Here is a 25,365-nt window from a genome sequence, read left to right as displayed (position 1 = left end):
AGCCACACCCCCATCCCTAAAAGTTGATGATTTCAAGTTTTATAAAGGCTACAGTATAAAACATTGCAGCATTAAAATTAAGACATACAAATATATCAACAGAACATAAAACAACCCAGAAATGAATCCAACCACAGATAGACACGAGAAATTTGATGAAGACGCAAAGGCAATTTGAAGAAAATGCTTTTTTTTCAACAAATGATATTCTAACAATTGGATATATTTCATGTTTAAAAAAATCAATTGACATAGTTTGTATCATATATAAATATGAAGTCAGAATAGGCTGTAAATTTAAATTTGAAACTATAAAACTTAGAGAAGACACAAGAAAAATTATCTGGGATAGATTTTTAAATACAGCATCAAAACAAAAACTTTAGCTCTCCATAAATACTCTTAGAGAATGAAAATGCACCATAAGATTGAGGACTTGTATCCAAAACATATAAAGAACCATGAAACCAATCCAATTTAAGCTCTGAAAACAATCTGATTAAAAACATCTGAAAAGACAAATCACCAAAAAAGGTATGTAGATTGACAATAAGATCATAAAAAGATGCACAACACCCTTACTCATCACGGTAATGCTAGTTAAAATCACAATAAACCAGGAGTGGTATCACACAACTATAATCCCAGGTCTCAGGAAACTGAGGTAGGACAATCCAGAGGCCAGCCTGGGCTGTATTGCAAGACACTATCTCAAATAACAACAAAAACCAAGAGGAGATACTATTATTATTAAAAATGTTTAAGATTTAAAAAGACTAATTATGTCAAATATTGGTAAGGCTGTGGAAAAACTAATTCTCATATCCTGTTGATCAGAATGCAAAATAGCATAACCAGTTTGGAAAACAGTTGGGCCATTTCTGAAAAAAATTAGACATGTGCTTGCCATATGGTCTAACTATTCTAATACTAGATATTTATCCAAGAGAAAGCAAAGTTTATGTTCATACAACAACTTGCACATAAATGTTCCTAGTAACTTATAGATGAAAACGAGAAACAACCTAACCATTTGCCACACAGAGTGGGAAAGATTTTGAGTACCATTACAATGGAATGCTACTCAGCAACAGAAAGGAATGGACATGAGTACATGCCACAACATGGATGAATCTCACAATTATGCTGAATGGAAAAAATATTTGAAGCAATAATAACCAAAAAATTTCCCAAATGAGTATCAGACTGCAAACCACACATCCAGGAAAAACACTAAGCAGGAAAAATTTTTCCCAAAACACAGACCTGGGCATATCATATTTCAACTGCAAAAAAATCAAAGCTAAATTAAAATCTCTGAAAGAAACCAGAGGGAAAAACATTACCTATAGAGAAGCAAAGATAGAAATTACCCCTAATTTCTGCCTTTAAAAAGCTATGCATGCAAGAACAAAGGAGCCTGATATATTTAATGCATGGAGAAAAAAAATTACCACAAACATTTAATTCTGTATCCTACAAAATTGTCTGCAAAACTGAAAGAAAAATAAAAACTTCTCAGACAAAAAAAGAGAGAAATTTATAGCCAGTTGACCTGCCTTACAAAAAAACATTAATTCTTTTAGAGAGAAGGAAAATGATAAAGTCAAAAACCCAGATTTATAAAAGAAATCAACACTGAAGACATAAGAGAAGGTAAAATAAAATTTCCACATTTCTTATTTTTAATTGAGCTAACAGATAATAGTTTGTTCCGTTTGTTCCAAGTAACAGCAACAACCTAAACAGTTATGTTGCAGTGTGCACGTATATATGCATCTGTTTGTGAGTATATATAACATACGTGTGTATGTGTGCTCATATGTAAATGAAATCAGTTACAGCAAGGATAGAAGAGAGGTATAAGGATTATTTTATTATCACATACTTATGCTAAAGTTTTTATTTTTTTAAAGAAAGGTATAACTGATATACTAAGATGGAAGAAAAAAAGTCACTTAAAAATGCTCAATTAATATCACAAAAGGCAGAAAAGAGGAGAACAAACCAGGATCAAAGAACAGTGGCAGGACTGGGGACTTAGCTCAGTGGCAGAGTGCTTGTCTACAATGCACAAGGATCTAAATTCCATTCCCAGCACCACACACAAAGTCATTATAAATAGAAAGGCACGGATAGATTAAAAGTACATGGATGGAGAGAATTCTGGGGAGATAGTGGAGTGTAAAGTACCAGGAAGCTACCTCCCTAACTAGAACACACTTACAGTGGCAGAATCTCTATGGTGTAACTACTTTGGAACTCTGTAGTCTACTGAAGTCTAGCACCATTCACTGGAAAGGTTTAGACTGGTAAACTGTGATTTATTTTGGTTCCTGGTATGCTGTATTAATTTCAGTCCCTATCATAGTAGCAACTATCCTCACTCCTTGCAGTCCCAAAACAGGCAGCAAGGCAGATTTCCCCAGATAGTTTGTACAAAGCTTGCCAGAGCCTCTGTGGACAAAAAGAACCCTATTTTTTATCTATCTAGGATCTGTGCTATGACTGCTTCTAATAATCACAGAAGAACAAAGGGTGTTATTGAACCTCCCCTCTTTAATACAAGGTATCCTAGAGACCTGAGGTGACTTTCAGAGGATTTAAAGGGCCAGTACCTAGCAAGCATAGTGTTGTACAACTGTAATCCCAGCTATGTGGCAGATGTAGTTTAGGAAGATCTACAAACCCCAGGCAAAAATGAAAGACTTTACTGGAAAAATAACTTAAACAAAAGGGTTGGGGGTATGGCTCAAGTGATAAAGCGCCTTAATAGCAAGCATAAAGCTCTGAATTCAAATCCCAGCACCCCCCAAAAAAAAATATATAAACAAACACAGGGCTAGCACCTTTTTCTCCCTTTATTCTTCTCTTTTCCATATTTGGGAACCAGAAATTAAAGACTAACACTCAAAACAATCACATATACAGGGGAAATTAGAAAACCATCATATATACCTAGGAAAAGGTGCAAGCACAGAAAGACCTGTGAAGCCAAGCACAGTGGCTCACAGCTGTAATCCCGGCTACTCAGGAGGTGGAGATCAAGAGGATGATGGTTTGAGACCAGACTGGGCAAAAAGTTTGCCAAATCCCCATCTCAACAGACAAATGGGGTATAGTGATAAATGTCTGTAATCCTAGCTACATGGGAGGTATATGCATGAGGATGGCCCTGGCACAAAGCTTGAGGACCTATCTAAAAGTAACTAAAGCAAACAGGGCTGGCGGGGGAGTGTCTCAAGTGATAGAGCACCCTTCTACCAAGGACAAAGCCCAGGACCACAAAAAAACCCCAAAAAACAGCAAATTCTGGGGAAGGGGTACAATCTGATTTTCAGAATTAACATGTGATTAGATTCAACTCTCCAGTTTACAAGAAAAAATAATACAGCATACAAAGACAAAACCCCCAACAAATTAACTCCAAGACAGAAATTATCTCTGAAAAAAGAGCTAATAATGGGAGATTTAGCAGACAAAGACTGAACATGTGTATGTATACACTAAAACTAGACACAGTACAAAAAAGAAGTGTACTCTACCTGGGAAGATAATAATATATTTAACAATTCATAATGCAAACAATGTAAGTTTTGCACGCCAATTGAAGCAGAATTTTTGCTCCCTTGGTAAAAAGATCCCACTTATTACCAAATGAGCAAAATTCATAATAACCCAAATGCTCTCTTCCTGGGGACTGGATAAATAAATTATGGCATTAACACAGTGAAAAACTATACAGCTGTAAAAAAAAAAAAAAAAAAAAAAAAAAAAACGAGAAAGCTCTCAACAAACCTGGACTAACTTCTAAAATATATTGAGGATGAAAAAAGCAAAGTGTAGAACACATACCTATACTACATAGTAACAAAAAATAAAAGTACAAATGAATTACAAAAGTTACCAACAGTTTCTAATTGCAAAAACTGCTATTTCCAGTGGACAATCCTTGTTTCAGTATCACCATAAAAGTAATTCAATCACAATGATAAAAGACATTTACTCATTGTTGGATCTTGAGGAAAACTTGAATCCTGGTGAAGAAAATTTAAAAACTTGAAACTGAACCTCTAGGCACTGGCTAAATTGGTGGGAAGGTGTCATTTCTAGTATGAGGAAGCCACCGAGGAGTTCTTCTCTGGGTAGAATGAGTTGGTTCTTCTCCCCTGCTCTCTCTGTATTCATGTTTCATAAGCCAGTAGGAAGTTGTGTGGATACTCCTGAAATGGGGCCAGATTTTTGTGGGCTCCAATACCAATTACTGTGAACAGCTACAGAAGAACACCATGATACACATGTGGTTTTAGGAGAGAGAATGACATTACATCGAGTAATCAACGAAGTTTTAAAGGTCACAACATCCACAGTTTGGTGTACTAAGAGCTACTAGAAATGACATGTGGCCTCCACAAAAGATTTATTCAAGGCTGGAGGACTTACTGCTAATTTCCCAAAAAGACTAAGAGAACACTGTGAGGGACTGGGATGCGTGGCATTCAAAGAACCTATGGAAATTTAGGGTTTTCTACTATATGTTAACTGCCAATAATATTCCAATAACAATGAACACTGCTAGATGGGGACACATGCAGATTTGCTGAGCACTTCAGCTGATGAAGTAAAATCAGTATAATTTCAATGATTCTATGAAGCATCTTTGAAAATTAGGATATGGCAGTAATTTGGAAGGCTACTTTGGCAAAACCAATCCTAAAACATTTAGAGTAACAATGTACATCTAAATTCAGAAGCCAATAATCAAAATATATACGGTAGTATTTTAAGAAAATATCGATTACATGATATAGCCAAAGTATATTGCCTACTTCTTAAACCAACATTTTTAGTTTAAAAAGGGTCACTCATAATCTAAGTTTTACTTTGTTTCAACAGTAAAAACGATTTTTGCTTAATATAAGTTAAACCAAGAAACAAAAAACTCATTTATATGTCTGTCTCAGAAGTAAAATTCTAGAGTCAACACCAATTTCTATCACTTTCGATAGAGAGATAGAGAAAAACAACTTCTACTTGTAGAAAGTAATTTTTTTTATAAAGAAAAGTCAGGCCTTTTATCTAAATGTGGTGTACCATCAATATTTCAGATTAAATTATTTGTATTCTACAATATCACATTAAGTTCTGTAAGTCCCTAAAGAAAGACATTTAATTGTTATTATTATGTTGATCTTGTAAATCAAGAAACGCAAATGAAATCTCCTGCATTCAAGTCATTCAAGTTCACTCAAGAATTTTTATAGCATCCTAAATTTGGGGAAAGACGCTAAACATCATTAATATAACCCTGCTTATTTACAACAAAAGAAAAGTGAGTCCTGAAAAGGATTCAGTTATACAGCTAAAAGAATGGGTGAGAAGATTCAATTCACAGTCTCAATGGTCTTTATAATCTACATGCCACTCTGTCTTAAAATTTTTTATTTTATTTCTCCTTTGTGGTTTCTACAGTGGTCTTTCATAACCACATGACTTTCATTTTTCCAAAAGCTTGCCACTTCAACTGTTTTTAAGTAACCAATAATCTACTTTTGTTAAATTATTTATGTAAACAACTACTTTCTCTTTCTTCCTAAGAAAATTCCAATTTACTCCAGATATAACAATATATTCAATGAAGATAAATCATCTTTTTCCCACTCCAAGGGATGACCCAGGCAATGAATCATATCTACACAAAACAATGAACCCTATCCTACTTTGCTGATACATTAGTTGAGAGTAAGCCTATAACCAATGAAACCTCAGAAGTGAGTTTTGTGGGACTGTAGAAAAGTTATTTTCCCCTGATCTTTTTTTTTGGTGTGTGTGTTTGGGGAGGGGGGATTAGAAGGTGTAGGAGAATCCCCTCTCCTTTGGCTGCTTGTCACAAGTTCATAACACAGCAGTAGTCATCTCTTACCATGAAGAGACACCCCCCCCATGCCCCACAAAACAAAACAAAAAAACAAACCCAAACCCAAACCAAACCAAACCAAACAACACTCTGCAAAGTATGGCGGTGCATTCCTGTGATCACAGCTTCTCAAACAGCAGAAGGAGTATCAAGAGTTTGGAGCTAACCCAGTCAAACTTTTTTTTTTTGCTTTGTACTTTTTTTTTTTTCATTTTTCTTTTATTATTCATATGTGCATACAAGGCTTGGTTCATTTCTCCCCCCTGCCCCCACCCCCTCCCTTACCACCCACTCCACCCCCTCCCGCTCCCCCCACTCAATACCCAGCAGAAACTATTTTGCCCTTATCTCTAATTTTGTTGTAGAGAGAGTATAAGCAATAATAGGAAGGAACAAGGGGTTTTGCTGGTTGAGATAAGGATAGCTATACAGGGCATTGACTCACATTGATTTCCTGTGCGTGGGTGTTACCTTCTAGGTTAATTCTTTTTGATCTAACCTTTTCTCTAGTTCCTGGTCCCCTTTTCCTATTGGCCTCAGTTGCTTTAAGGTATCTGCTTTAGTTTCTCTGCATTAAGGGCAACAAATGCTAGCTAGTTTTTTAGGTGTCTTACCTATCCTCACCCCTCCCTTGTGTGCTCTCGCTTTTATCATGTGCTCATAGTCCAATCCCCTTGTTGTGTTTGCCCCTGATCTAATGTCCACATATGAGGGAGAACATACGATTTTTGGTCTTTTGGGCCAGGCTAACCTCACTCACAATGATGTTCTCCAGTTCCATCCATTTACCAGCGAATGATAACATTTCGTTCTTCTTCATGGCTGCATAAAATTCCATTGTGTATAGATACCACATTTTCTTAATCCATTCGTCAGTGGTGGGGCATCTTGGCTGTTTCCATAACTTGGCTATTGTGAATAGTGCCGCAATAAACATGGATGTGCAGGTGCCTCTGGAGTAACAGTCTTTTGGGTATATCCCCAAGAGTTAACCCAGTCAAACTTAATGAGACCCTATCTCACAACAAAATACAAACAAAAGGGCTGGGGATGTGGCTCAAGTGGCAGAGCACTTGTCTAGCATGTAAGAAGTCCTGGATTTAATCACCAGCACTGCCACAAAAAAAAAGTGGGGGGCACTGATGAGTAAACAAATGTTCACAGTATTAACTCGATATTTTTCAATGCAACCCCCATCAAAATTCCAAAGACATTCTTCACAGAGATTGAAAATCCTAAATTCCAAATGGAAGCATAAAAGATCTCAAATAGCCAAGGCAATACTAAACAAAAAGCATAATGCTGGAGGTATCACAATACCTGATTTCAAACTGAACTACAGAGCAATGGCCATAAAAATCAGCATGGTACTGGCACAGACCAGATAAAAGATCAATGGAAAAGACAGAAGACCCAGACATAGATCCACACAGCTAAAGCCACCTGATTTTTGACAAAGGTACCCAAAACGTACGGTGGAGAAAAGACAGTCTCTTCAACAAATGTTGCTGGGAAAACTGCATGTGGAAGACTGAAACTAGATCTCTGTCTTTCACCCTGTACAAATATCAATTCAAAGTGGATCAAAGATCTTAACAGAAGGCCTGAAACTCTGATACTACTGCAGTAAAGAGCAGAATACACTGAAACAGGCATAGGCAATAACTTCCTAAATAGAACCCCAATAGCTTGCCAATTAAGAGAAAGAATTGACAAATGGCACTACATGAAATTAAAAAGCTTCTGCATGACAAAGGAAATGTTCACCAGACTGAAGAGGCAGCCCACAGAATGGGAGAAAACATTTGCCAGCTATACATCTGACAAAAGATTAATAACCAGAATTTACAGGGAGCTCAAAAAACTAAACTCCCAAGGAATCAATGACCCGGTGAAGAAACAGACAAGTACAAGTGACCAAAACACACATGAAGAAATGTTTAACATCCCAGGCCATAAAGGAAATGCAAATCAAAACCACATTAAGACTCCACTTCACTCCTGTTAGAATGGTTGTCATCAAGAATACAAACAACAGCAAATGGAGTGAGGATTCAGGGAAAAGGGAACCTTTATATGCTCACTGTTGGTGGGAATGTAAATCAGTACAACCACTACAGAAGGCAGTATATGGTTCCCCAAAAAGCTAAAGATAGAACTACCATAAGATCCAGCAATAGCAGTCCTAGGGATATACCAGAAGGAATGTAAATCAGGCTACAATAAAGACATTTGCACACCCATGTTTACTGCACAATATTCACAATAGCCAAGCTATGGAAACAGCCCAGCTGCCCTACAACTGATGAATAGATTAGTATCTCTCTCTCTCTCACACACACACACAGGAATATTATTTGGCCATAAAGAATTAAGTTTTTTCGTTCGCAGGTAAATGGATGGATCTGGAGAACATCTTGTTTAGTAAGCCAGGTTCAAAAATACAAAGGTCACATATTTTCTCTCATGTGTGGAAGATAGATACAAATACAAGCACTATCACATATATATGTGTGTGTGTGTGTGTATATACATATATATATATATATGTAAGAATATATGTGTGTAATATATATGCAGTCCCTCTATTGGAAGCATGTATAGTCCCTTCCAATAGAGGGACTGTCAGAATAGACTAGGGAAGAAGGGAAGGAAGAAGAGAATGATAGAGAGCGAATAATACTGAAATACATGGCATCTATGTAGGAATAAGACACCAGGAAAAACACTGGAAACCATGAACAATACGGGGAAGCAGAAAAGGGATAGAATAATAATAGAAAGGGTTAGACTAGTTAAGACTCAATATATTTACAGGTAAAATACCAAGGCAAAACCACCTTGAACAATGAACAGACACAAACAATGAAGGACAGGAATGCAGAACAGGGGAAGGGAACTAGCAGGAGGAGGGAGGGTAAATGAAGAGGGTAAAGAAGGGTAAATATGGCTGATTTATTTTCTATACATATATACATATGGAACACTGAAACCTGCTGACATCATTTTAAGGAAGAGCAAGGAGGAGGAGAACAATAGAGATGACCCAAACTGGGATACATGATATGCATATATGGAAATGTTACAACAAACTCCCTATTCAACTATTATAAACTAATAAAAACTGTTGAAGAAAATTTAATACACTTTTGATTAAATATAGCAGAAAACCAATGTTATCTATAGTGAGCTTTGTAATGATGAAAAACTGAGTCAAGGTAAGTGAGATTATGGCTCAAGATGTTTTCACCAAGATAAGATCTGGTATTATTATTGAAGTAAAAGGACAACAAAACCTAAGAGGTAAACAGAATAGCAGGCTTGTTCTCTTCCTGTTCACAAATCTACAGCCCTATATTGAATTTTTGTCCTAAGAAAAGTAGACTTGTAGGGATACCCTAATTAGGTAAAGTGAATAGACACTCTATTTAAAATAAATAAATCCTGAATTAGGTGCCTATTTCTTCAACTACAGAAAAACCCAGAAGCAATTCACTTAGAAAAGGCGTAAGCAGAAAAAAAGTAATACTAGCATGCTGGTCTAATACTCGATGATAGAATTAACTTGTTTTAGCCAATGATTCAAATATATTCAAATAATCCAAATTTTCAAAATACAGTAAAAACTGTTTATAAATACCAACATTAAGTGATCCCAGTAGTACTATATGAAAGAGAAAGAGAAAGATGAGAATTCAAGACAAGCTTGCATTGTATGCTTTCTATGAACTACAAATATTTCTATTATCTACTCTAGCAACTGTACAAATAATATGACTCTTCATCCCCTCCTTAATTCAGAGGTACTTGTTTCCAGTAAAAATAATGAATTTGATCTTATTAAACTATACACTTTCAGCCACAATTTAGTGAGTTAAACAAAGAAGCGAACTATTAGCCACTGTAAAAAGTAAAAAGAGACAATTATCTTTATATCTACCTTTTCTAAATTGTCCCACGTCAGTCTTGAATATTAAATTTACCTTTTTAGACAATTAGTCTTTCATTTACTGAGACTCAAGACAAAAATTGAGCCTTTGTAAAGCTCACAGCACAATTAAGAAAGCAATCTGATTTCATAACCAAGTTAGACATATTATAAACTCCACAGAACCGTCTTTTATTAAAGTCCACAAAAAACAACCCTCATCTGAAATGCACATGGTAAAGTGTCATGATTTGTGCAACTTACTTTCAACCAGTGTTCAGCAAAAGGAAAAATGCATGTGTACATACACCTAGATACACACACACATATACACATACATATAATCTCTGTAACTATAAGAAAGTAAATATAAATATGGTAAAATGTTATCAACGTCAAACTTAAGTGAAGGGCATATGAGTACTGAGAGTATTTTTTTCAACATTTCTGTGTTTAAAAATTTTCAAAGAAGCTGGGAGAATGAAGGATCCTCAATGGTTTCTAATATTTGTGTGCTTTAAATTATTACTCTGAATATATTTCCAGTGCATCCCTTTTTTTGCTTCAAGACTCTTCTACCCTTCTTTAAAGCAAATGTTACAGAATTCTATTTTTTAAACAGCAACAACAACAACAAAAAAGAAATCACAATTCTAGGAAAGAGTTTTAAAAAGTAGGTTTAAAGGCAGGTATCAGTGAATTAATCATTTCTTTTTACCTGAAAGTTAACATCTTCTTTCTTAAATATTAATGCTCGAACTTCATCAGGATCTCCATTAAATATAGCTTGCACCAATGATGGCTAAAATATAAAATGATAAAAACGTTAATACTACCACATGAATAATTCTAAAGACTTCTAAATCTAAGATTCTTCTGTTGCAATAATTTTTAGGCATTTCACAAAGCTAAATCAAGTCAAAATACAAGATTCAACCTTGGAGAGAAAAACGATGGACTAATTTTAAAAATGTATATGTTGGTTTGAACAAAATTAACTAGAATAATAAACACAACCAGATTTTACTTCTTGTAAGTGGAAACCTTTTGTTTATATATGATAAAGAAAGACTTCCAAATAGAAGTCTAATATGTCAACATCTACTTGTGGATCAGAACATGTCAAACAAGCAATTCCCAGCCCATGGTGAGGCCCATTAAAGAAGGCCCTTTAAAAAAGGTCTGTTTGGGGAATGAAAATAACATGCATCAGTCAGCATTATTTGTATAAAGTTACAAATCCCAATAAGGTAAACTTGGCAGATGATCAAAACTACTACTATTCAAAGACTAAAAATACTGTACACTTGAATAACATAAAAATAAGATAAATATATGCATGACTTAATATAATTTACTAATCAAAAATACAGCCTCTGTTAGGTATCTTAGTATGCTAGTCAAATAAAGAGCCAGTTGACAACAGCATTAAAAATAAGGTTAAAGATGTAGTTAAGGGTCTTTTTCATATAAAGTCTTACACATACACACATGAAATTCTTTACAGAAAATGCTCTTCTTTGTTGTTGGGGGTAGTAGCCAACCTTTCCCAGAACAAAGTTCCTGATTCTTGTCACATCAGTTATAAAACCACAACATGAAAAAGAAACATGGGTGTCATTAACTACTATTTCTTAATTTATTTTCTAAAAGTCATTTCAAGAGATTAAGAGATAAAGTCTAAGTATTATCTAAGCATTTAAAAAAGTAAAAATCAGAAATGTGTTCATTTAGTCACAAGTAATATTGTATCATACTGACATACATATTGCTTTAATTTGGATTTTAATGAAACCAGTGTTTATTTTTTTTTAATAAAATGTATACCACTAGCTCAGCAGAATATAAGAAGCAAACTCATGTATCTTACCAATACATTTCCAGAAGGTGGAGAATGGAGAGATTTATTTTCCTGTGGCAAGTTAGAAATGAATTCAGGAGAATCATCTTCTACCTCCTCCAAAACAACAATACACACTCGACTCATTCGCTCTTTTAAAACATTAAAATCCAAGCTATGTGATAAAAGTCACAGTTGGAAGAACGCAAGCAGTTTTTCCTCCTCTTCAGTACAACAGTTACAAACATTCTCTGAACAGTGCAACTGGTTTTATAAAGTTAATAAATACTACCAGAGAAACTGACTTAAAATTATATAACTTGTAACTTCCTAAAAATAACAGAACTGTACTCTTTTTTGTTGTTGTTGAATTACTGAAGTTAAAAAAAAAAAAAAACAACTTTCACATCAACATGCCAATAATTAAAACTGAGTTCAGTGTAAGCTCATTTAAAAATATTTTTCCCCTACCAAAAGTTATATCGCACTCTGAAATTTACTTGTACAAAGCGATCATTGTTTTGGGTGACACACCACCACACGATAAGGAATGAAATGAGAAACAACTGCTGTGACAGAGATGATCACAGCTATACCCACTCTTGCCTGCAAGGTCATAAGAGTTACCAGTAGGCTAGCTTGCTTATAATTGAAGATAAAAAATAAAAGCTCACTATTCTGTTTCCACTTCTAATTTGTCTTCATTTCTTCAACTTCAATGATTTAATGCAGTTATTATCCAGGAAACAAACAAACAAAAAGATGTAGAGCTCAGCACAAATCCTGAAAAATGAAGCTCAAAGGTTGACAATTCTTTCTGTGTTTGAGAAAGGGGGAAAACAAGCCACTCTGCATTAATAGCAAAGCTGCAATACATTTACATGTGATGAGTCAGACCACAAGAGACAATAGGACTCTTGGTACTAGAATACAGCTTGATTAATCCAAATTTCCCATATAATAGAAGAAACACAGATAGCTTCACTCTCATCTATAACATAAGCAAGGCAGAGGTTTTTCTTTCAACATCAAGCAGTTGTCTGTGGCAGCTTCAGCGAAAGGGCACAGGCACCAAGCAGAAATGGTGAGAATGGAGAATCCTAATAAAACAAGCAGGCTGCAAAGGCATTAGAAGACCTTAAGAGCTCAAATTACTGCTTCAGAGTTTTCATTTTAAAGAGAAAAAACAGTAGTTTATCCTTCCAGTATTCCTTTGATCTTCACATGAATACGGCTTCTATTAAATAGTTTTCATTCAGAAGAAAAAAACCAGCAGACTGTGCATCTTCTCTGAGCCAACTACTTTATTCAGTCATATGCCTCTGTGCCAATACAGTTTCCTTCCACAACGAAAACCGCTACAGTTATCCTTTTCAGTTGATTTCAGATGCTTTCCTGTTCCTCAGATTATCTTGCAAAATGCCACTGACATCCCCCAAATGAGTAGACCTTAAAAATATCTCCAGAACCTCAGGATCGGCCCCAGATAATCATTCCAACTGAGCAACAGCCTGAAGAGCACAGACTGCAGATCCGCAGGATGAAATGCCTAGTAATGCTCACATGTTACACTTACCAGAGAGCTGAGCTACTGCTCAGGATGTGACTTCCTCTAGCAGGAGAAAAAAATAGTGCATTTGGACAGCCTTCACAGTTAGAAGGTTCATGCCAGTTCTGTGACTAATCCAGATCAAACTGAAATTTTCTATAACTGAAAAATGAGTGCGCTTTTAACATTTTCCACTAAAAGCCACAAGGGAATCTAGTGTACTGCCTCTGCTGACTAACACCGGTTTTAGCAAGTAAACAATTCCAAACAGCTTAACTGCTTTCATATGCTACAATATAGCAAGCGTTTAACCCTATGACTGCTGCAGCAAGACCACCTCTGCAGAGAACTCATAAAAGAGATTTAAGAGGAAGGAGTAATACTTTATGAGACTATAAAAACCATGAATCTAAGGAAAGGTGTTATTCTTATTTTTGCCAAAACTATATTTTTGACAGATGTATGTCATTTTCTAGAATGCAAACAAGCTTAAACAAAAGAAATTTAAGATTTGCTTAAATGGAAAAAATTAAAGCGCAGAAAAATACTAAAATTGAGTCATTTAAATTTTCACTGAAGAAATTAAATAAGCCTACCTTCTACCTAGATATGTTATAAAGCCTTAAAAATCTGTTAAATACCTACATAAAAGAATTGTTTAGTTCTGGTCCTGAATTATTTACATGTCAAAAGAGCACAAGGTATTGAAAAGAAAAATAATCTCCTTACCTGTAATTTCCCCAACGTTACAAGTATGTGTCAAAACCAACTATTTTGGTGCTAGAGGGTGTAGCTCAGTGGTAGGGCACTTGCCTAGCATGTATCACGTCCTGGGTTTGATCCCCAGCACCACAAAAAAACCCACCATTTTGTAGTTGGCTTTTACCCAATGATAGAAATAATTACAAAAAAAAAAAAATTAAAAATTACAAAGAAAATACCATCTGTTTTTTTTTTTCTGTCTACTAGTATTCTTATTAACATGTTACTTTTGAACATGGGTGATGTGCTAGATGCCACACGACTCCTATTTAATACTCTCAATAAGCCTGCTATAATCCCAGATCACAGAGGAAAACTCACTTGGAAATTAAGTATTTTACTCAGTCATCCAAATTACAAAGTACATACATATTCATATTGTCCTTCCTACTCCAGGATTTTTGCAACCTATAACACTAGCATGTAAAAGTGATCTTAAAAGAGAGGTAACCTATAATGGCTACTAAAAGTTAAGGTTAGAAAGAAAAGAATATTATCTCTTATAATAATGTTCCCAAATGAGTTTAATTTGTTTATTTGCTTACTTACTTAGAGACAGGTTATCCCTACATAGCCCAGGCTAGCCTCAAACTTGAAATCCTCATGCCTCTTGAATGTTGGGATTATATGTGTGTTCCATCACACCCAGGTCCAAATGAAGTTATTTTAAAGTATTTCAGAGCAAGTCTTACTTCACACGCTTAAGCAAGTTTATAAAATGATAAAAAAAAAAAAAAAAAACAGCACGATGTAGAACAGAGGTATGCCAGAATCTAAGGAAAAAAAAAACAAAAAACACTGAAAGATACAGCATATCAATAATCTGTGAAAGAACCTATAACCTTCTTATGAGTTCACTAGTTCTTTTATTTTTGTTTGTTTATTTACTTATTTTTGAGACACTCTCTTACTATGTTGTTTAAGCTGGCTTCAAACTTCTAGAGCCAAGCAATCCTCTTGGTTCAGCCTCCCAAGTAGCTGGGACTATAGGCACAGGCCACCATGCCAGGCTCTACTAGTTACTTTAAAATATATAAAATGCTTTTAAGCTAAATTACAAATTTACAAATATTTTAACATACATAAAATGGTGTTATCCATCTCCATGTGGCCAAATCAAATACATCATCTTGGTATTTGAAGTATATGAAGAGAACCATTAGAGTAGCATTACCCTAATAATCCATTTTTAAGAATCCCCTTTCCCCAAATGGAATCTCTTTTTATATGGACAATTTTAACTTATTCCAGGTGTCCAGTGCATAAATTCACCTAGGTAAACAAGTGCATCCTGTTTCTTATTCTAAGTCAACTTCCATCAGGAAACAAGTGCCTCAAAGGCAGGGACTGTTGTTTGTTTACTTCCACTTTCTCCCACCTGTTATAGACTCTAGAGTGGCAGAATTATAGAAAGCAATTATATGTGTGTTGGGTGAAGGAGTTTGGTATACACATAGTCTAACCAGAAAATATATGAAGCATTAAGGTGCCAAATATGACTTTTGTATTTCTAACAAGTGAACTAAAATTCAGAGGCAATATTAAAACTAAAAAATATAGGAAGATGGCCAAAACTAACAGCTCAGGAGTCAGTCTCCCTGAAGTTGAAATTTTGACTGTATCACTTACTTGTTGTATCCTCGGGCAAGCTACTAAATTCTTGAACACAAGTTTCTTTACACTTTTAACACAAGAACAATAATCTCCAGAGAGTCATATGAAGAAAAATGTTGTAACAGCACCATGTTAAGAATGTAGGCTTTGTAGTCAAATTACGTAGAATTCAAATCCAGGTCCCATTAACTAATCTAACCCAGTGACCTTGAGCAAGTTAGCTAACCTCTCTACATTTTCAACACAGAAGTGAAATTAACAATCTACCTCATAGAGTTGTGAAAGTTAAACAAGATGCTTTTATTATTATGGATACTTGGGATCGATGAATTTCCCTCTTGAAGTTGTTGGGTCTGGAGACCTAACGCAGATGAGTATCCCATCCCCCCGTGGCGTGGCAAGCAGTGCCACTACTGCATCCTGAGGAATTAGAGGCCTGCATTCCTGTACCCTGAGAGGGAGTTGTAAATCCACATTTCTGCATCCTAAAGAAAGATACAGGGTCTGATAGATCTGCCACAGGACTGATGAGCAAAATGCTCTCAAGATTATTTCCCCTCCCCCATAAGGGTGCAAACCAAACCAGTCACCTGAGGAAGCCCACAGCCAATGAGAAAAACTCACCTAACCCAGAGTTAAAATGTCCATAAAAAACCCCAGCCTTCACTTGTGCAGTGAGCCACTGGCTTCCGGGCTCCACTGCGCTTCTCTAGCTGTAGCCTTTCCTTTCTCTCTAATAAATCCTATTTTATATACGGGCTTTGGCTCATCATTCAGCTGCCTCACGAGCTAATTCTCTGGCCTGTGAAGGCAAGGACCCTGGACACTGGCATGTAACTGTTACGTTACTGTTACTCATCTGCCTTAGGTTATCAGACCCAACACAACAAAGTCAATGAGTAGATAGATAAAAGGCTACAATCTTAGTACCAGTGAGGTAATTCAGACTACTCTAGAGATCCTCACAATTCTGAGAGGCCTCTTGAGACAAATAAGCATTAACTGTTATTGTGGAGCCTTAAATTTAGGCAAAAAGAAATACAGGTCTTCCTATTTTTCCACATTCACAGTATTTTACAGATTGGGGAAAAAACTATAAAGCTTATATAAACTGTAAGTTCAATATTTCTTTTTCCAATGAAAGAAAATAGCAAGGAGATGTGATTTTTACTCTAGGTACTTATTTTTTTGTGGGGAGCAAATTAGATTAAGAATTTTTTTCTTTTTGGGGAGAGGGGAAGCGACAGTGTCTGTCTACATTTTCCAGGTTGGCTTTGAACTCCTGGGCTCAAGAGATCTTCCTGCCTCTCTCCACATCCTCCAATAGCTGAAAGTAGCTGGGACTATAGTCTTATAACACAGTGCCTGGTCAAATTAAACTTGTGATAAACTAAGAGGTTCAACCCTGACAACTTCATAATCTTTCCATTTTTTATATAAAATGTATCTTATCAAGAGCTTACTCCTGTTATTCATAGGATTATATAATGGTAAAGCAGTTTAAATCTTCTTTTTACTAATTAAAAAAACCCTTAAGATTCTGAAAGATTATTTTTAAGTTCCCAGAATTTGATTTTTTTCCTTTCTGCACTAACAGGCAACCAAACTGCAACTTACTCTCACTTCTTTGTGAATTCTACATTGATTATCATGGAATAAAATGAAGGTTAAATTTCCCTTATCCAAAATGTTTGGGATAAGAAGTGTTCCTGATTTTGGAGTTTTTAAGATTCTGGAATATTGGCACAGACTTTACCAGCTGAGCATCTGTAATATGAAAATCAAAATTCTGAAATGTTCCAAAAGATAAAACACTGTGTCATGTCAGAGCCAAGTATCAAGCTAGTCTTCCACTCTCCATATCCACAGGTTCCACACCTGCAGATTCCACCAATTATAAACCAAAAACATTCAAGGAGAGGAAGGAGGATTATGTCTGTACTGAACATGTACAGGTCTCCCCCACCCCCCACCATTATACCCTAAACAATACAGCATGACAACTACTTACATAGCATTAGGTATTCTAAGTAATCCAGAGATGACTGAAAGTATACTGGAGGATATTCATAGGTTACATGCAAAATACTATATCATTTTATACAAGGGATAATGAGCATTCTTGGATTTTGTTTCCATGGGAAATCCTAGACTCAATCTCCCAAAGATATCAAGGTACAATTGAATTCATAAATAAAAAGCATGAGGTCAAAGATGGTGAGGAAGTGTGCTGAAACCATGCTTCAGAAAACAACCTTCTTGAGCTATGCCTTATCCATATATGGGCTTTAGAAAAGTATTATGAAGACCAGGCATGGTGGTACAAGTCTGTAACCCCAGCTACTTAGGGAGGCACAGATAGGAAATCAAGATTCAAGGCCAGTTTGGGTAAAAGTTAGGGACACCCTATCTCAGAAACAAGCCAGATGTGGTTATTCATATCCGTAATTCTGGCCCCTCGGGAGGCCAAAGTAGAAGGACTGCTATCCAAGGTCAGCCTGGGCAAAAGATGATGCCTTATCTGAGAGACAGACTGAGAGTAAAAGGGCTGGGGTGTGGCTCAAGTGGTAGAGCACTTGCCTCACAATGGGGAGGCCCTGAGTTCAGTCCTCAGTACTGTCCCCACCCAATGTTTTACAAAGAGTTTTTATTTTTGAAATGAAGTGCGGGAAGCTGCTTTCTAAGGTACAGGTTGGAACTTAATGCAACTACCTGACTAGCAAAGCCACTGCTAGGATCAATCCAAAATAATATATAACTTTGAATGTAATGTATTTATGATCAAGCCATTATTTTAGTATTTACAAAACCATACTTTCAAAATGGCTAATAATTGTGTTCTGAAAAAACTCAAGTGGTTTGATCCCTTGCTATGTTACAATGGTGATAACTAAATTAACCTTTCCAATATTAATATTATAAACTGAATATTAACATACAGTTAGTATTACATGTGTTTTTGCAAAGACCTGTATTTTGGACTCATTCATTCTTCCAGACTTCCATTGAACTATACTATCAAAAACAGATTTACAGTATAGACTACTTTTCTTAGCTTCTCTTATAGCTAAGAGCCACATGACAAAGTTCTGATGAACATTTTAAGTAGAGGTGTACACAGCTTCCAGAAAACTCTCTTAAAGAACAACTACAGTGTTGTTCAGCTTACTGGAGGATGAGGGAGGTGAAGGAAAGAGAATGATGGAAGGTTGGGAGGTGGGCAGCACTGAACTACATTATATGTATGAAGATGGCATAAAGAAACCCACTGAACGCAGCTGAAAAATAGGTGAGGGGGTTAACCTTACCAAGGACATAAAGGGGCTATCTGTACCTGCCTTCATCTTTCAAATGTTAAGAAGCTGCAAGGCTCCTTGAAGGGGCAGAAGGACAAAAAAATAAAGGCATGTGCTGCAAAAATAAATTCTAAAACTTCCCTATTGTTCCTGTGTTTTGGGTAAGCCTAGATTTCATTTCAATGTTTTAAAAAAAACAGACTCCATCTTGGGCACCCAGATCATTTGTTATTCATTAGGGGTTATGAGATGACAAGACCATGTTGTTATTCCCTCAACTCAGAAAGTATAAAAACTACAGGTAAGAGCACCATTTGGAGTCTGCACTCTCATTTTTTTGCCTCAGGAGTAAGAAATATTTCTCTTTCCCTCCCCCCCCCATATTTTTTTAAACTTTATTCTGCTATACCAAAATAAGTTCTTGCTAAAGCTTTCACCTACCTGACACTCCTTCTTGTGAGACACCTTGAAATTCTTTTTACGTGTGGATTGAGTGCTTGTGATTTTGCATGGAAACTGGGGAGCTGTAGGAATCCTCTTGTCCCTTACCCAGTAACAACCCCCTTTTGTAAAATTAATATACATTAATAAATAACTGGTAAAATTAATTTTAATATTTTATGTAATTCACATGGCCAAAATACGTATTATTTCAACTGACAACTTCAAAGTTATCAAATACTTTGTATCTCGTACAAAGTTTATAAATTTGTTCTGTATTTTACACATATGGCATATCAACACGAATAGTAAATTTTCGTGAACGTTATATAACTGATTTGGTGTTTGAATTTCATAAAATTTACAGTTGAGAAGGTATACATGCCCAAGTTATTCCAAATACTCAAACATTTAAGTTCTCCAATGACTTAAGTTTTTTTGTTTCAATTAATTAAAATTAAATAAAATTAAGAATTCAGTTCCCAACTTACATTAGGGAGTTACATTTGACTAGTATCTATCATACTGTGTAACAGTAGCTTAGACCTATAATTGACCAACTGTTTTTTAAAGTTCAACTGTTGTAGACAGAAATCTGTAATACGCTACTTACATTATTATCTTAAAGAAAAGAATATGGTTTGGGTTTTTATGGTAGTCCAGAGTCAATAACATAAGTACAGGCTGTTAGACTATTTATAGTACAATACCCCATTGGAACTAATGACCTCAGTTGACATTTCCTAATTACTTTTGTCCTAACTTAATTCACTAGTTTTTTTTGTTCTTTCCCTTAAACACATGTACACACATCTTTTTAATCTTATCACATTAATCCTGGGGCTCAAGGTCAACATCTCGTCTAACAAAACAAAGTACATGAACTACAAATGCACCATTTTCCCCCTTTTCAGGGGCCTCTTCACATACAAATTTCTTTAATGAAGTTAACGCAGGTTGACTACCTAACTGTCAGCATATGACTTCATTTCTTTAGGTACATGTATTTCCTCCTGAAAATGAAAACTTATTAGGGGGGAGAAATGACCCAAACACTGTATGCACATATGAATAAAATTTGAAAAAAAAAAAAAACTTATTAAGTGATTTTTCTAGTTGTTTTCAGTTCTAGTATTTTATAAATTTATGGCCCTTTTCTCTGTTGGTAAGAGGCTGATTAATGAATGGGGCCAAAAGGTTGGCACAGATTTGGTTTTCTCGGGACCTCTGAGGCAAATGGATTGGGCAACTGCTAAGGAAGAGATTTTGGGGTTTCTGGCAGTGCTGGGATATGAACTCAGGTCCCTGTGCTTGCAAGGCAGGGGCTTTATCAGTTGAGCCATGCCCAGCCCTTTTTTGCTTCAGTTAATTTTCAAGTAGGGTCTTGCATTTTTGCCCAGAGCTGGCCTCAACCATGATACTCCTATGGCCTCCCACACAGGTGGAGTCACAGGCATGAGTCAACACAACTGCCTTATTAGTTGAGACATTATTGAGATAGTCCCCCCTGGGAGCTTTTGTCCATCCTTGAACCGTGATCCTCCTGATTTCTGCCTTCCAAGTAGCTTGAATTACAGGTGTGTTTCACTGTGCCTGACCCAATCAAGAGTTTCGTTTGTTTTTTTTTTTTTAAAGATCAAGGTGAACACAATGGACAGCTAAAGAACTTGTTTTTGGAAAGATATACTTTAGTCAACAGGGAAATGCAAATCAAAACTACACTGAGATTCCATTTCACCCCAGTCAGAATGGCAAACATCAAAAAACAAAAAAACAACAAATTCTGGTGAGGACTGACTGGGGGCCAGAGGGAGAGAAATATGGGTAGACTGCTGGTGGGAAATGTAAACTAGTCCTGCCACTATGGAAATCAGTATGGAGATTCTTCAAAAAATTAAAAAGTACACTATCATATGATCTAGCTATACGACTGCTCCACCCCAAAGAATTAAAAGTCAGTATACAAAGATAGTGCACATCTACATCTATCACAGGGCTATCCACAACAGACAAGAGATGAGCAGATACATAAGATGTGACATGGCTATTTATCATCCAGTCATGAAGAATGAAAAATGAAATTACATCATCTGCAAAAAGATGGAACTAGAGATCATCATGTTAAACAAAATAAGCCAGACTTAAAAAGATAAATATCATATGCTTTCTCTCATATGGGCCATTTAGATTTAAAAAAAAAAAAAAAAAAAGACATGAATGTAGAAGGGAAAACCAGTCAGGTTTACAGATTATGAACAAAGTGCATTATTATATTATACACATATGGAAATTTCATAATGAAATCCATTATTTTTCAGAATTAATATATGCTAAAGAAAAAGGAAAGATGTAGGAAGGGAATAACTGATAAAGGAAGATCACAAAGATGTAGAAAAGTGGATGTGCTTTGCACAGGAAACATTGGAGATAAAACTTTCATTTTAATTGGTCAAAATTAAGGGTGTAATTTTACTATTTCATGTTCTAAAATATATTGTTTTCTTACATTTGACATTTTCTTGTTACATCAGTGGCATTTATAAAATGATTTCTTTTAGTCTACTTTAAGATGAATAACTGATTTTTTCCCTTTTTAAAAATGTCTAGAGCTCTACGAGTATATTCCAATATTAGTGTCTTGTGATTAATTTATATTGGTGAAAAAATGAAACTACTGGAAGACAATGCCAAGGTTTAATACTGTTAGTTATCTACTTATCATCATTAATCCCTACAATCATTAACAGGGACCCCCCTGCTTCCTTCCTACTAATTATCCCCAGTTTTGTTTAGATGTCCATCGTTAAATCCCACGACTCTGGGAAATTTTGAATAGCCTAAGCTGATCAGGGTAATCCTACTGTACTTAACAGTGACTCATGTGAGAAGGGACATGTGACCTGCACCAGTGTGGCCCACCACATGTCAGGGAAATTCAGATGTGATGCATCTAGGAAAGTCTTCCTTGTACTTAAAAAGGGAGACACAGAAGGAAACTCCCCCTCCTACTGGATCAATATGTGCTTGGTAATGATGCTGTGAAGTATACTGATATCTTGTGACTATGACAGGAGTCATCCTAGGGTCCACGTTGAGTCTGACAACAGAGGGAAAAAGTGAAAGGAAACCAGCTCCTATGTGATAGCACAGAGTAACTGAACCAATCACCCTAAAGCCACCCTATTTTAATTCTTGTTGTTTGTGACAAGTCCCATTATTGGTTGAGTGTAATGTTTTATTTTGTAAGGTTATTTTCAGTTTAGAATACCCCTAACATTAAAGAACATATTTAATATTCTATTTGTAGAAAAGTAGACACTGTGGAAGGCTCATAAAGATATAATTATGAGACTCATAATTTTAAGGTCAGAATTATATTGGGTTAAAAGTTTTAAATATTCTTATAGTAGTCAATATTCTGAACATAAATAAAACAGTTAACTTCTATAATAACTGAAAGGAGGTTTAACAATCCAGTTAGTCAGGAATGAACTATTTACTAATTGTGACAGGGACCTCTTTTTCCTTTCAGGAAGTTCAAAATTAACTACATCTAAAAGAACTAACATTGTTTAACTCAGGATTTAGTTATAAGCGGGCCACTTTATAAAATTATCACGAACATAAAATCTATTTTAAAAGAAGGGCTAGGTGCAGCAGTTCTTGACTGTAATCCCAATACTTTGGAGGCAGAGAATTGTAGAGTGGAGATTCAAGGCCAGTCTGGGTAAAAAGTCAGTAAGACCCCATCCCAACAACAATAACAAGCTGGGCATGGTAGATCATGCCTGCCACCCCAGCTACATGGGAGGTATAAGTAGCTGTCAGGCCAGCTCTTACAAAACATACAACCTGAAAAATAGCTAAAATAAAAAGGGACAGGGTGTGGCTCAAGTGGCAATGGGCTTGTCTATTAAATACTCAGTTCAAATCCCAGTACCGCCAGAAGAGAAAGGCTCCATACCTAAAACACACTAGAAAAACACTTTCCTTCTCTGAACAGTACGAGTTGCTATAAAAAATTACAGCACTTTAATAAACATAAAAAAGAAAGAAAAATGTTCTGAGTTACTGCCTGAATTTTAAAATAGTATATTCAGTATTTGTCTCCACCCTTTTACAGTTAAAAAAAGACATGAGTCATTTTCTTTAGTACTCCCCAAATAGCTACTTTGTAACGGAAGTGATAATATGTAGCTCTAATTTGTAGTGAAAAAACCACTGCACATTCACCTACTGATGTTTTCTGTACTTGTGGACTCCTTGGATGTCTGGTGTAATTACTGCTTACAAAGGTAAATACTGGGAGCAACTTGTTTTAATTTGCATTTTTTTCTCCCTTTCAGTTTTTAAAGTAAAGTAACTTGACAGTACATTACCAGTGTTGCAACGTTATAGAAACCAGAATGAATGGCAAATAACCTTTCTTCAGTCCTTTAAGAAGGGCAAAAATTCAACCTGTTTAAAATAATTTTATACTTACTGATTTACATTTGGGCTAAATTTTCTCTGATACAGTTACTGAAAGATAATTAACTATGCAAATAATAATGTAATTAGATTTCAAAGAATATGTTTATCCTGGACCTGACAGAACATAAGTCACTCTAGTGATGCTGCTAATCACATAAATCTTAGCTAAAATTATACTAAGAAGAGACAAATACAGTATTTGAAAGTAACACAAGTTTAAAAAAAGAAAACCTCTAATCAAAGCAACCTTCAATCCAGTATGATGAATGCTGTTGCCTAATTTCAAACTACTTAAGGTAATTGAAATTACAATGAAAATAATTTAACTTTTTAGAATATTATTTAATTACAGTTATTCATACTTGCCTGCAGAACAGTTTTCCCCCTTTCTCATTTACTTTTGGCATATTAAGTATATTATAGAAAACTTATCTGCTCTATGTTTTGCTTACTGAATTTTCTATTTTTTGAAAGGAAATAATTACTTCCCTTAACACTCAAATGTGGAAATGTTCACCTAAATACTGAATAAGGCATTAAGTTCGTATGCACAGTTCTTGAATCTACATTCCTTAGAAGGTCCATTTAATTTTCTGATTTAATTGAAACTGTCTTCCTAACTACATGCTGTTGCAGAGGTCTTCAAGGGTTAGCTGTTTCTTTGCTCATACCCAGTATATGGAGTATCTATGTCTTGTGTGTTGGGAAGAAGGATGGAGCATGTCAGCATTCTTCTAGTCCTAAAATGTTACCAGTCTACTTGCTGCTCTTGAGGCACTTACTGTCTCATTAGGTTACCCTTCTATTTCTTATTGCTTGTATCCATCAAATCTCACCACCCAGTTCATCCAGGTGATTCTATTTCCTTGCAGATGACATTTTGAACACTGTACTTAATAACTGACAACCTCCATAAATGGCTATCTTCACTTGGTTCTAACCAACAAAATACTATACATTACATAGAAAAATTAAACCTTGGCATTTTCTGCTAGTAGTTTAAGTTCCCCACCATTATGAATGAATCACAACAAACTAAGTCTGGAAGATATTCTGAAGGCTAAAGATTTTTTAAAAGAGGAAACTATGAATCAGTACTTCCTCTTAGAGTAGACTAAAATCATTTTATTAATGACACTGATACAAGAAAAATGTCAAATGTAAGAAAACAGTATACTTTAGAACATGAAACAGTAAAATTACACCCTAATTTTAATGAATTAACAGCAAAGTTTTATCTCCAAATGTTTCCTATTAATCTCACTTTTCTCCTGTATAAAAAGCAAGACTATTAGACATTATTTATCAAGGAGAAAGGTGAATCTAGAAACCATGTCTAAGAGTTGATAAGGCTGAATCTATTTTAACTAAAAAGGAGTCAACGAGAATATGACATCTTTAAAATATCTGAAGTGCTTTCGTTGTAAAATACCAAATTACAGTTTTATAGATCAGAATTAGAATCAATGAATACAAACAAACAGGAAGATAAAATCTGGTACAATGGAAGACAGTTCTTTTATTGAGCATGTTTAAAATCTGAAG

General features: G+C 35.4%; 1 protein-coding gene across 6 annotated transcripts in view; it reads right to left on the bottom strand.

Moving 5' to 3' along the window:
• The window catches only part of Ankrd28 (ankyrin repeat domain 28), a 156,371-nt gene that overhangs the window by 89,657 nt on the left and 41,349 nt on the right, over window positions 1-25,365 (bottom strand). For 2 of the 6 annotated variants that reach the window (XM_020176983.2, XM_074043860.1), the window contains exon 2: window positions 10,564-10,647. The exons of 1 other annotated variant lie outside the window; for it this stretch is intronic. In XM_020176983.2, the coding sequence (XP_020032572.1) occupies window positions 10,564-10,647 (84 nt within the window). Of the gene's footprint in view, window positions 1-10,563; window positions 10,648-11,332; window positions 11,415-11,715; window positions 13,256-25,365 lie in introns of those variants that run through there. 3 more of the 6 variants (XM_074043856.1, XM_020176981.2, XM_074043858.1) reach the window with 3 other exon arrangements.

Source organism: Castor canadensis, chromosome 10 (genome assembly GCF_047511655.1).
Source record: "Castor canadensis chromosome 10, mCasCan1.hap1v2, whole genome shotgun sequence".
NCBI lineage: Eukaryota > Metazoa > Chordata > Mammalia > Rodentia > Castoridae > Castor > Castor canadensis.
The sequence above is the reverse complement of the archived record's forward strand: the minus strand, read 5'-3'. Positions and strand labels throughout refer to the sequence as shown.